The sequence below is a fragment of the Drosophila virilis genome, chromosome 5, assembly GCF_030788295.1.
Source record: "Drosophila virilis strain 15010-1051.87 chromosome 5, Dvir_AGI_RSII-ME, whole genome shotgun sequence".
NCBI lineage: Eukaryota > Metazoa > Arthropoda > Insecta > Diptera > Drosophilidae > Drosophila > Drosophila virilis.
In genome coordinates, this window is record NC_091547.1 from 13,348,739 (window position 1) to 13,360,941 (window position 12,203).

Here is a 12,203-nt window from a genome sequence, read left to right on the forward strand (position 1 = left end):
GTTTGTGTATGCCACAAATTCCAATTCCTAATGAAGCTGGAATATTTGGTCTCTGATTGATGCTTAAATGATTTACTTTATTACTTTTCATACATTACATTCAGGTTATCGTGACGCTTGATTCAAAACCAGATTTAAAAGAAAAACAACACAACTGCGCACATATTTCGGTTGCCTATGTACACGTTAAATGATTTGACTGAGACAGAAAGCGAGAGAAAGAGAGCCGACAAAATAATCACCGCGTGGTTCTAAACGTTCTTAACGCATTGCAATTGCAGCTGCAGATAAAATTAGGGAAACATGTCTGCAACCCAGACAAAACAAATCAAATTTTACAATCCAGCGAGTTCCGCAAGTTCCGACAGGTAACAAATATATAAAGTGGCGATAATAGTGATACGTGAAAATCCACCCAAAACTCATTCATCACCAAGAAGCCTCCCCAGCAGTTGAGCACGCAATAAATAATACGTCAAATCGCAAAGATACTCACATGCATGTTTAAATGAATAAACATACATATGTTTACATATAATTATATACATAGAGCGTGTGATATAGCGTGGTTCTGTTAGATACCTAACATACATGTAAATACATACATACAAACTGTGTACATGCTCACATACATATGATAAATTAAATATCATTCGCTACTGAAATTCGACGTCAACGTCGAGAGCCGCGACGTTGCAGCAGAATGAAAAAATATTTTTTTGTACAAACAACAAACACAAGCACAGTTATAACGCAACGAAGCAGCAGATACAACAACAACAACAGCAGCACAACAGCAGGCAACAAAAAAGTGGCTGCTCTACCTTTCGGCTGTACCTTCGCCATCGTCGACGTCGTTAGTTGCTTTTAACCTTAGCTCTGCGAATCGACAGACACTGAAATAGACAGCGGCCGATTGCGATTTCTTCACACATTCACATTTTAGTCATTCTCCAACGCGACTGCTGCACGTTGCTTGTTTTTTGACCGGCGCCGGTAGCTAACAACTGCGTGCATTGACATCTAACAACGATTTTCCAGCGCACATAGAACAACAACAACAACAATAAATAATAATTAATAATTATAATAATATCAGGAAAGACAATTAAGTTCATAAGCACGCTACTCCTTAGCGCCGTCAGTAAATCGCATCACATGCGAAAGGCGTCGGGCTCGTCGCCTTCGGCCACATTGTGCAAACATTTGAGTGTGGGAGTGTGCGTGTGCTGTGTGTCTGTGTCGGTGCCTGTGCTTGTGCTTGTGTTTGTGTGAGCGAGTGATTGACCCATTTAGCTGCTATATACTGATATACTTAACGCATACGCTACATCGGATTTTGGCATTGGCTCATTGTCTAAAATGAGTAGCAGCATCACGTTTTTGTGCAACAAAACTAACACTAATAGCAATAACAACAGTAAAGATGCGGCAGCCAAAGGAAAATCAGCTACAGCTTCTTCAGTATATGCTTCAGCCGGCTTATTAACAACAACAGCAGCAGCAGCAGCAGCAACAACAACAACAACAACAGCAACGCATCAACAACAACAACATCAGGCACAAGCACTGCTACAGCTGCACAACCCGTTGAAGAAGGTTAAGGCTGCAGCCAAAACCAACGGTCACAGTCACATGTAAATCATTTGCATTTTTATTCACATTTTATTTAACATTCAATATACATGCATACATACATACACATTTGTGTGTGTGTGTGTGTGTGTGTGTGTGTGTGTATAAGTATGTATATCCAGCTCTATGTGCTTGTTTGTTGTATCATTTGTTTTTGTTCTCTTTTTCCATTTTCGCCACATATACACACAACACATACACGTGTGCATACGCATACACATGCAACTGCACATATATACATACTTGCCTGCATATGTATGCGTATACACAAGCTCTAATTGTTTTGTTGTTACTCCCTGTATTTGTTTCTGTGTTTAATTAACGTTTTTTTTTTTCAATATCGTTTATCGTGTCGCTGAGTCAACTATCAGCCGCTGTCGGGTTGGCATCGCAAATAAAAAAAAAAAAAACAGCGTCAGCGACTGCGTCTGCTTCTGCTGCTGCTATTTGTTTCAATATGGCTGCGATCAAGCCACGTCTCCGCCTCTTCGCTCTAATTATGTGCCCATCCAGGAATTTTCTCTTCCTTCTCACCCTCTCTCTCCATCTCGCTTTGTGTCCTTGGTGCCTGCCAACCTGTTGGTCTCAACACGTGCAATCAGCACGTAACCCCCCTCCCCTTACCCAACTCAATTTCTCACGTTATGCTAAATGTAACGTTATGTAGACTTATGTACCCACACAAATACAAATACAAATACACGTATATATGTATGTATGCATATGCGTGCGTAGTTCAACTATAAATAACAAGGAAAATTGACGCAAAGGCAGCAGCAGCAGCAACAGCCTGAACGTTGCGAACATTTCTAGGGAAAATACTGTGAAATTTTTATGGCACCCACAATGAGAGCAATGAACGGTACGCGCTATCGTAATGGCGTACATACACACATACATGCATAGGTGGATGTATAGATTTGTGCATGTGATGTACTAGTTGGCACAGCATCCGAAATTCGTAAGTTGAGCGTCGCATTGTCTGGCTGGATAGTGCAAAATTTTCCCGCATGCGTTATGTGAGGTTGCCTTATTGACGACATTTGCCGCATTGGAATGTCTGTGAAGTTGGGTGGGGCTGTAGGGTAGGCTAGACCATATTGATGCCCTGTACTTGTCAAGCAGGGATAGGCCTACCCGAAAAATCCCTTCAAGTTGTTCGATGCTCAAGAGCTTTTCGCATCATCTGCCATTTGATGTCCCCGATTTTGGGGATTGTTATGAAGCATTGATTATCTAAAGTTATACAGTTTCTTTAGCTATGAAGAATGGGATAATGAAAAAACCATTTTTAAATCTAATTTGAAAATGTATTTACTTTGATTCATAAACAGCAGGAACTTTTTGTTAGACATATCCGAAAGTTAATGATCAAGTCAGGAACTAATTAAATAACCCCTTACTGCTCGTACAGGGTATTGATCAGCTGGAATAACGGTGTTTTCGACTTGGATACGATTTTATCGGGTTTCGCAGAAGACTTATCTAATTCCGCCATGCTTCAACACACACACAGGCTTATGTGTGTATGCACGTTCGTTTCTCAAACAACGCCTGTGCTTTTATCCGTTTATCCGTTCCGTCTGGATATTCCTCATTGTCTTGGAATATTACAGGCATTGGATGATTGCATGAAAAATCCGTTCAATTTGTTAATGTAAATATATATATATATATACTTATTTGTATATGCATATGTTAGGGTAACTGTAAGATCGTGTTTTGAGGGGGAATCTGAAGATTTCTATTACTTTGGCGTATGCCAGCAATGTGTGTCTGAAATAATTTGTCATGAATGCATTTCTTTGTTCTTGTGCACTGTCTAGACTTGAATATTGAATAATAAATAAATACACACAAATATAAACACTCGGCTGCATGGTGATAAATCTGTTTAGAAGATCCTCGAGTCTATTTCTGGGCATTTTGTAGTTTTTTTTTTTTATTTTATTTTTATTATCTCAAAATACTTCGAGGAGTCAAATGTCGTCGACTTGGTTTTAGAAGCCATTGTGTTGCAATTGAAGAAGAATTTATATGAGCAACAACTGCAGAAATTAATTTCTCAGACAGTCTTTATTGGAAAAATTGGGTCGTTGAATCTATTAATTATTCTATATTCTTCGTATAATATCTTCTAGAAGTATGAAAGATTTGACTGCCCAAGAAGAGCGTTTCCTGAACTCAACACAATCTGTATAAACTCTATCTGCAGGCTATTTATAAAGTTTTCATCATATGCCCAAATGAACGGACATAACATAAATATACAAATGTGCAGACAACATGCTAGTCATTGTTTATCAAAGATTGCCGCAGCGTTGCGCATTGTCCAAGTTGTTTTTTATTTAGGGTATTCTAATTTATTGAAGAGATATGTAACGCTTAGAGGGTTTTATCCCTGAACCTCACAAATATCTGTTCTGCTTCGACTCGATAGCCATGCTTTGGACTTGCTCCTCGGTTTCAGCCCAATCAGAGCTCCATAGCCGTAGTTTTTCCCAGGAAAACATTATTAGTATTCGAAATCTAATCGACATAGAATCACTTGACATGTGTCTGGAAGGGTATTTAATCTACGGTTTGTTGTTCTTCCTGTGGCGATAATTTTCTGCAATCGTTTTGCGCATTGTATTTTCGGAACGTGAGTTAGTTTTAGTCGCGTGCCAAGGAATCTTATCTGGCTAATTCGCGGGGGATGGCCAATAAACTTTGATTTATTACGTGGTACTTGAACCACGTATATTTAACGAAATTGTTGCCCATGTGTGAAAGTAATTGTTTAGAGTTTATTTACGATTAAGGTTGGTTTCACGAATCTATCGATTTTGCAGCGACGATCGCTCAGATGTAACTGAACCGCTCTACATTGATCCCGGCGTTGCGGTCAGCGAGCGCAACTGCTGCCCGGCTTCGCCCACTACGGTGCCAGCCAAGTCGGTCTTGGAGTCGCCCATGCGGCGCGCGGGACGACGCCAGCGCACAACCTCGATTGGTAACCAGACGACCACTGCCAATCCGTCCGAGTGCATAATACGTTCAAATAATCGCACCATTTACACGGCCGGTAGACCGCCGTGGTACAACTGCGCCGGCCAGCAGGTGGAACCCTTTGTCATAGGTGCGTATACGCTGCTCAACCTGTGTTTGGCTTATCGAGAATTCCATGTGCAGGCATTTGCGGAGGCAGTGCATCCGGCAAGACGACCGTCGCAGAGAAAATCATAGAAAGCCTAGACGTGCCTTGGGTGACCCTCCTGTCCATGGACTGCTTCTACAAGGTAGACGCCGTCGAACGCGACGCCAACATAATTGTCCGTAGTCCATGCTAAGCTCTAACCTAATACGCAGATCCTAAACGAGAAGCAACATGAGCTGGCGCTCATCAACGAATACAACTTTGATCATCCGGATGCATTTGACATTGACCTGCTCGTCGATGTGCTGACCAAACTGAAGGAGGGCAGGAAAGTTGAAGTCCCAGTCTACAATTTTGTGACCCACGGTCGCGAGAGTCAGACGGTAAGTAACATAGCTCAAAACTGTTGCGATACAAATGCTATCACTATTTTGCTATTTGTATAAGTATAAGAGAATGAGGGTTCTCCGACCACATGCCCCCATAGCATGATGAGATGAGAGACAAGATATAAGCTATGCGCGAGTTTAAGGCTCTTATTAATTACATTTATCACGTTCTATATCTTTTAGAAAACCATGTATGGTGCTAACGTTATAATATTTGAGGGTATACTTACCTTCCACAGTCCCGAGGTGCTCAAGATGCTCGACATGAAGATATTCGTTGACACAGACCCAGACATACGCTTGGCCAGGAGACTTAAGCGGTAAGAGAAGATACTTTTGATTATCATTGGGCATTTAATTAATATTCTACGCACACTTACAGTGATATCTCGCAGCGTGGACGGGACTTAAAGGGCGTGCTGAAGCAATACCTGAACATGGTGAAGCCCTCCTATGCAAATTATATAGCGCCCACAATGGCCCATGCGGACATCATAGTGCCACGCGGCGGCGAGAACAAAGTGGCAATAGCTCTGATAGTGCAGCATGTGCACACACAGCTGCAGCTGGTAAGAGCGGAGCAGCAAGCGGTTGATCCATTGAGTAAATGTTGTTCATTGATTATTGCAGCGCGGCTTTAAGCTACGCGAGACTTTGGCCAATTCGTATAAGGACCAACCGATGCCAGATTCGTTGCATTTACTGCATCCAACGCCACAGATAAAGGGTCTGCACACATTCATACGGTGCAAGAACACTTCACGGGATGAATTCATCTTCTATTCAAAGCGGCTCATACGGCTGGTCATTGAGTACGCGTTGAGCCTGTTCCCCTTTAAGGAGACGTGCGTGGAGACGCCACAAGGCGTCATGTATGAGGGAAAACGCATGGAGTCGCGCAAAATATGCGGCGTGTCCATACTGCGTGCAGGGGAAACCATGGAGCAGGCCGTGTGTGATGTATGTAAGGATATACGCATTGGCAAGATTCTTATACAGACGAATCTGAAGACTGGCGAGCCCGAGCTTTACTATCTGAGGCTGCCAAAAGACATTAAAGACTATAAAGTGATACTTATGGATGCCACCGTTGCCACAGGCGCCGCAGCCATGATGGCCATACGGGTGCTGCTCGATCACGATGTGCCCGAGCAGAATATCATTCTGGCCTCGCTGCTGATGGCCGAGATCGGTGTGCACTCGATCGCCTATGCCTTTCCCATGGTGAGTAAACTATGGCTACGGATGCATTTGAATCCAAATCTCATCTTCGTCTTTGACAGGTTAAAATTGTTACTTCCGCTCTGGACCCGGAGATCAATAGCAAGTTCTATGTTATACCTGGCATTGGCAACTTCGGCGATCGCTACTTTGGCACTGAGCCCTCCGACGAGTACTAGGGCCAACTTATTGCGAACCAAGTTTCTTAAGTACTATACCTAGGATTAAATGAAATCGTTACTTAAATTATCAATTCAAGAACTGCCTTGCCTTTTATTTTACTGAGATAAAAATCGGAGCAGCAGCTGCAGCACAAATGCTACAGCGCCCACGATTAAAGCGATGCCCACATAGCGCTGTCCTCGACTACTGCTGGTGCTCGCCTTGGGCTGCGTCTGTTTGCTGTAATCACAGCGCGTCCAGTCGCTCTCCTCGTCCAGTATCTCGGCCATCATGCTGAATTTGCTGGTGCCTGTGATGCGAACACGCACTCGAGTGCCCAGCAGATTGTCGCGCATCGGGAGCAGCACCTGCTCGTAGCTCTTGTTGTGGCCCACATAGTGCAGCTTGTCGTGGGATATTTCCGTCACCAGCACCGTATACAGCTGGCCCTCACGACCCGCATACGGCTCGTAGCTGTAGAAAAGGTCAGTCAGCCGTTTGGTACGCTTCTTTACCAGATTCGCTGGTATGCGCTCCATTTTAGCTGCCGGCGTGCCCGGACGCGGAAAGAACTGATTGATAAATAGACTGGGAAAACGGTATTTCTCGCAAAGCGTCATTGTTTCCTCAAAGTCCTGCTCCGTCTCTGTCGGAAAGCCACAGATAATGTCGGTGGCAATTGTCAAGCCGGGCACACGAGACCGTAGGAAATCTACCACGTGCTCGAAGTCCTTACGACAATATTCCCGCTTCATTTCGCCGAGCACCGAGTCGCTTCCACTCTGATTAGAAAGAATAGTGAGAATTAATAAAGTATTGATTGAAACTTTTGATATAATTGCTTACTTGTACGGGCACATGGAGAAAGGCGTAAACGCGTGGATGCTGAAGCACCTTGGCCACCTCCTCGAGGTGTTCCAGGATGTAGGGCGGATTGGTCATGCCGACACGTAACATACAATGCTCAGGTATGACCTCGACAAGCTGCCAGAGCAGCTCTGGCAAAGAACTGCCAATGTCACGACCGTAGGCGCCAGTATCCTCCGAAGTCAACCATATTTCGCAGCAGCCCTCGTCGAAGGATTGGCGCGCACGCTCCACTATTTCATCGGGTGGATAGCTGGCCAAATCGCCGCGTGCATGCTTCGTCTTGCAGTAGGTGCATTGATTTAGGCAGCCGCTGTTGATGGATATGATCTCAATTAGCGGATTCTTGCGCACCTTTGGCAGGGACAAGGCAGCGCCGGCCACACGACGACCGTGCACCTTCTTGTTCTGCAGCAGGCGCACGCTATGACCCTTGAGCGTCTCCTCGACTACCTCCACGACCCGATCGATTTGCTGCACCCCAATTACCGAAAGGCCACGCAGATAGTCGGACTTTGGTGCGCCTTGAGGTACGCAACCGGCCACTACGACGTGCTTGCCATTGCGCATGCCCGACTCGATCTCATTGCGAAACGTGTCCTCCGAAGGATTCTTTACGGTGCAGCTGTTCAGCAGCCACAAATCAGCCTCATCCTTGCCGCTCAGGTTATAACCATACGCGGCCAGCTGGCCGGCCATGTACTCCGAGTCGGAATTGTTGTGTGCGCAGCCCCATGTCTTAACATACACCTTTTGTGTTCCTGGCACAACACTTTCGTAAATGGTTTTCTGAGCCTGAAGCGGCGCCTCTGTGCCCGCATCGCCTAATGTTGGTTTGATTTGTGCTCGTTTCTTGGCCCGCACTGTAACGCTCTTTTTGTTTTCATAACGTTCGCGGGGCTTTATATCTTCGGCCGATATAAGGTCTTCGATATCGTCTATATCGTTACCCGGTAAGTCCACTTCAAGTCCCATTATTAGATTTCTTCGTAATCCCGGCGATGCACATGTGCTTGCCTTTGCTCAGCTGTTTACATTTGTCTTCTTCTTGCAAAAGAAAATGTGACCAGAGTATGCACAGTGTTGGAAAACAAGTTTTGATTCGAGATAACTGTACGAACTTTAAAGCTTGAGTTGTAACGAATATACAATTCCTTACTATTCAAATGATTGTGACAAATAATTTGTTATAACATAAGAAAAAAGTGGTTCTACGAGATGTGTATTGCTTAAGTTAATAATATAAATACATAATTCAATCAACTTGTATGCTTGGTAAAAGCAACAGTGGCAGACTCCACTTACAAATGAGTATGCCTTACATTTTCAGCTGCGCTACACTTTTGACACCTTATCATCAACAACGCTATCAGCGCGGAAACAGCGACAGTTCCTCAGCACATTTTAATCCGCACAACGGCAATTAAATCCGTCATTTGCAGCCGTCTTTGAGAATGATACACATTAAATGTAAAGACACCAATCTGGATCCGATTCCAGTCAAGGTGAGAAGGGGCATTGCTCCTCACAGCTGTATACACATGTTCACACACACATATAAATATATATATATGTATATTCCTTTGTGATTTTGTATAAGCGCAGATTGGAATTATTGGCGGCTCTGGGCTGGATGATCCAGATATCTTGGAGCAGCGCCAGGAGAAGGTAATTGAGACGCCATACGGTTCTCCATCGGATGCGTTGATTGAAGGCGAAATCGGAGGTGTACAATGTGTGCTATTGGCCCGTCATGGTCGCAAACATGATATAATGCCATCCAATGTTAACTATCGCGCCAACATTTGGGCTCTGCGCCAGGTGGGCTGCACACATCTCATAGTGTCGACGGCTTGCGGTTCCCTCAGAGAGTCCATTCAGCCGGGCAACTTGGTGGTGCCGCACGACTTTATAGATCGCACCACGAAGCGAATGCAGACCTTCTACGATGGCGAGCACGCCGGAATGACTGGTGTCTGTCATTTGCCCATGTATCCGGCCTTTTGTGAGCGAACGCGCAAGGTGCTGCTCGATGCGGCAAAGGAGTTGGAATATGCAGCGCACGATAAGGCCACGATTGTTACCATAGAGGGCCCACGCTTCTCCTCCCGCTCCGAGAGCAATATGTTCAGACAGTGGGGCGGAGATCTTATCAACATGACAACCTGCCCAGAAGTTGTGCTGGCCAAGGAAGCGGGTCTGTTGTACGGTTCGGTCGCAATTGCCACCGATTACGATTGCTGGCGCATGGGCTGCGAAGGTGTCAACGTGCAGGACGTGCTCAAGACCTTTTCCGAGAATGTGGTTAAAGTGAAGCAGATTCTAGTGAATGCCGTTGGGCGCATCGCCAAGGAGGACTGGTCTGAGGATATCCTGAATGCCAAGGTAGGTGCAGCTCAACAAAAACACGGCAGTTTTTAATTTAATTCCCTTTTGCAGCAATGCGTCTGCAACAACACCATGTCCGGTGCCATGTGACGCCTTTTAAAGCTCTGCACCGAAATAACCCGAGATACCATCAGGCGCAAAAAGCCCCTCATGATGCCGGGTTATTACAAGAACTCGAAGAAGCGCGAGCCGAAACTTCACTCCATTTCCATTGCCTATGAACTAGAACCGGGCAGAGGACGACGAGAATTCACCATCAAACCAGAAAATCAAGCTCATACTCCGTCAGCTCAGTCCTAAACATAAACATTTCCGCACAACGAATAATTTGAATAATCTAAAGCTTTTGGCATGTGATGTTTTAGTAATTATCCGGAGAAGTCTAATAAACTAAACACATTTAATCGAACTTAAGAGTTTCATCTGTAACTAGTGTGAAAAATAGCGTAGCTATCATATTATATTTTAAATGTTTCATTTTAACTTGAATAATTTATAATCGACTGCTTTCTGAAGTTGTTAATTATAGAGTTAAATATGAAACAATTAGTTAGTCAGAAGTTGCCAGGCGATAAATTGCTCAAGAATACAAAATACAATTTTAGGAAATATAATTAATACAAGTACATTTAACGGACCTGGTAATATAACCTTTGCAGGCCAGTTGACAAAGCAGCCCAAGCGATTAGGTGCGCATTAAATAGTTCACATATAAAATCATATCATCGTACGGGTTACTAGGCATTACAATTAAAATTGGAATTCGTTTGATTGACAGAGAGCTGCACTTAGGGGCACTTGCGCTCCACTTGGCTCTTGCCAGCCTCCTCGTACTCCTGCGATGATATCCACATCTGCTGAAATGTGCCAATGCTGGCCAGTATGGAGCCACCAATCCAGGCGCCAAACCTTCGCTCGACACTGCCATTGGCCGATATCATTTTTAGGCGCGTGTTCGAGGGTGCGCGCAATTGCAGATCTCGATTGAGACGTTCCGGAAAGCCTTGCAGCAGTGTGTTGCCGCCTTTTCAAACAACAATAATTAAGTCTATGGCATTGATTAAATGAAATCTTAGCCTACCTGTAACCACAACTGAACCGAACAGCGATAACCGCACATCGGCATCGCACATGCCGACGCTGGTGGACGAAAGTTGACCCGCTCCAAGCATTGCGTTGTCGAAGAGGCTTTCCGCAATTTTAAAGCGCTCTGAACCAAAATCTTGATGGTAGCCGTTGGGGAACTCATAATGGACCATGGGTATTTGGGAAGCGACGCGCTCGTCGTATGGATTCTCCAGCACCTGAAGCACATTCATTTGAAAGTCCTGCATCATAAGCTGCACCATATAGTTCTGCCACGACTGTGTGAGATTCTCAGGCAGTTTTCGCAGAGTGAACCGTGCGTTGTCGCGCTCTTTAACCACATCCTTCGAGGCGATTTTATACACGGGCGACAAGTCTATGTTGAGTTTTTCCAGATGCTGCCTGCACTGCCGAGACAGAAAATCGCCGCCTAGCGGCGACTTGACCACTGCCTGCGAGAGCACGTAGCCCTCGTGCACGGGCACAGCCGATGTGTGTGTGGCGCCGCTATCTACAACAAGAGCTGTGGCACGTCCGCTGGAGAACGCCGCCAGCACAGCGTTCTTGACCAGAAAGAAGGCCGGCACATTGTATTTCTCGAACATAAGCTCGGTTAGCTTTTCCCGGTTGTTTCGCACGTTCCACGATGCCTCCGAGAAAAGCACTGGATGATACTCTGGCTCCGATTGTATGACATTAGCGTATGCATAGTCGATGACTTTTTCGAACAGCTCCCAGTTGTCAATCATGCCGTCCTTCATATATGTTTGCACCTCCATCTGCGACCGAGGCACATTTACGTAGTTTGTGTCCACATAGAACTTCCGACCGTCGCTATCTATTGTGGATAGGGGGATGAAGTTGTGCACTATACGAAAACAATATATGCTCTACTTACTGTTTGGCGTCACGTTATTGTCTGTTTTTGTCTCAGGATCCAGATTGGTGTCTGGCGCGCTGCTGCCAATTCCCACAACAGAGGGTATTTCTGCTTTGGGCGAATCCTCCTGAGCGTATCCCACGCGTAGCGAATGGTGGCCCGGGTCGAAAACTAATGCGCCAATCTCATCGCCACCATACAGCATAGTTCCGCCACTCATCTTGGCGTTTTGTTTACAACTTTCTACTTATTTACCACAATTAAATAATCTGTAAAATGTGTGTATATTGTGTACACGGGTGCCTCAAATCACCGGCAGATGCTTAGAAAATAGTGTTGGAAAGCGCATGAATAGAAGAAAAACAAAAAGGCTACCCCCAAATGAGCGAACTAATTATTTTTAAGATATTTAATTTAATTTAATTTTTTTTAGCAA

At 44.8% G+C, this 12,203-nt stretch overlaps 4 protein-coding genes across 5 annotated transcripts; 2 read left to right on the top strand and 2 right to left on the bottom strand.

Moving 5' to 3' along the window:
• The first annotated feature begins 206 nt into the window (after nt 1–206).
• Nucleotides 207–6,645, top strand: l(2)k01209 (lethal (2) k01209). 2 transcript variants are annotated; one of them, XM_002050081.4, is made up of 8 exons: nt 207–368; nt 4,470–4,756; nt 4,810–4,916; nt 4,987–5,157; nt 5,347–5,483; nt 5,546–5,732; nt 5,794–6,387; nt 6,447–6,645. In XM_002050081.4, exons 1-8 carry the CDS (start codon nt 304–306, stop codon nt 6,561–6,563), a joined length of 1,665 nt encoding a protein of 554 aa, XP_002050117.2. In that variant the 5' UTR covers nt 207–303; the 3' UTR covers nt 6,564–6,645. The 2 variants fall into 2 exon arrangements, with proteins under 2 accessions (XP_002050117.2, XP_032291713.1); XM_032435822.2 differs by lacking the exon at nt 207–368 and adding an exon at nt 401–1,637.
• Nucleotides 6,626–8,537, bottom strand: LOC6625895 (threonylcarbamoyladenosine tRNA methylthiotransferase). Its single transcript, XM_002050080.4, has 2 exons — nt 7,393–8,537; nt 6,626–7,328 (listed from the first exon to the last, which is right to left on the bottom strand). The coding sequence occupies exons 1-2, from the start codon at nt 8,386–8,388 to the stop codon at nt 6,663–6,665; spliced, it is 1,662 nt and encodes a 553-aa protein (XP_002050116.1). The 5' UTR covers nt 8,389–8,537; the 3' UTR covers nt 6,626–6,662.
• Nucleotides 8,538–8,557: 20 nt separating this feature from the next.
• On the top strand, nt 8,558–10,210 carry Mtap (Methylthioadenosine phosphorylase). Its single transcript, XM_002050079.3, has 3 exons — nt 8,558–8,918; nt 9,019–9,798; nt 9,853–10,210. Exons 1-3 carry the CDS (start codon nt 8,868–8,870, stop codon nt 9,889–9,891), a joined length of 870 nt encoding a protein of 289 aa, XP_002050115.3. The 5' UTR covers nt 8,558–8,867; the 3' UTR covers nt 9,892–10,210.
• A 185-nt stretch (nt 10,211–10,395) lies between these two features.
• On the bottom strand, nt 10,396–12,117 carry Bap55 (Brahma associated protein 55kD). The gene is made up of 3 exons (XM_002050078.4): nt 11,786–12,117; nt 10,883–11,725; nt 10,396–10,825 (listed from the first exon to the last, which is right to left on the bottom strand). The coding sequence occupies exons 1-3, from the start codon at nt 11,985–11,987 to the stop codon at nt 10,590–10,592; spliced, it is 1,281 nt and encodes a 426-aa protein (XP_002050114.1). The 5' UTR covers nt 11,988–12,117; the 3' UTR covers nt 10,396–10,589.
• Nucleotides 12,118–12,203: the final 86 nt, after the last annotated feature.

Excerpts from the sequence above, each read along its gene's own strand:
- LOC6625895 (XM_002050080.4), bottom strand. The coding sequence starts at position 8,388 with ATGGGACTTGAAGTGGACTTACCGGGTAACGATATAGACGATATCGAA. Across the intron at positions 7,329-7,392 it reads TTCTCCATGTGCCCGTACAA|AGTGGAAGCGACTCGGTGCT; the intron begins GTAAGCAATTAT and ends CTTTCTAATCAG.
- Mtap (XM_002050079.3), top strand. The coding sequence starts at position 8,868 with ATGATACACATTAAATGTAAAGACACCAATCTGGATCCGATTCCAGTC. Across the intron at positions 8,919-9,018 it reads TGGATCCGATTCCAGTCAAG|ATTGGAATTATTGGCGGCTC; the intron begins GTGAGAAGGGGC and ends GTATAAGCGCAG. Across the intron at positions 9,799-9,852 it reads AGGATATCCTGAATGCCAAG|CAATGCGTCTGCAACAACAC; the intron begins GTAGGTGCAGCT and ends TCCCTTTTGCAG.
- Bap55 (XM_002050078.4), bottom strand. The coding sequence starts at position 11,987 with ATGAGTGGCGGAACTATGCTGTATGGTGGCGATGAGATTGGCGCATTA. Across the intron at positions 11,726-11,785 it reads CAATAACGTGACGCCAAACA|ATAGCGACGGTCGGAAGTTC; the intron begins GTAAGTAGAGCA and ends TATCCACAATAG. Across the intron at positions 10,826-10,882 it reads CGGTTCAGTTGTGGTTACAG|GCGGCAACACACTGCTGCAA; the intron begins GTAGGCTAAGAT and ends TTGTTTGAAAAG.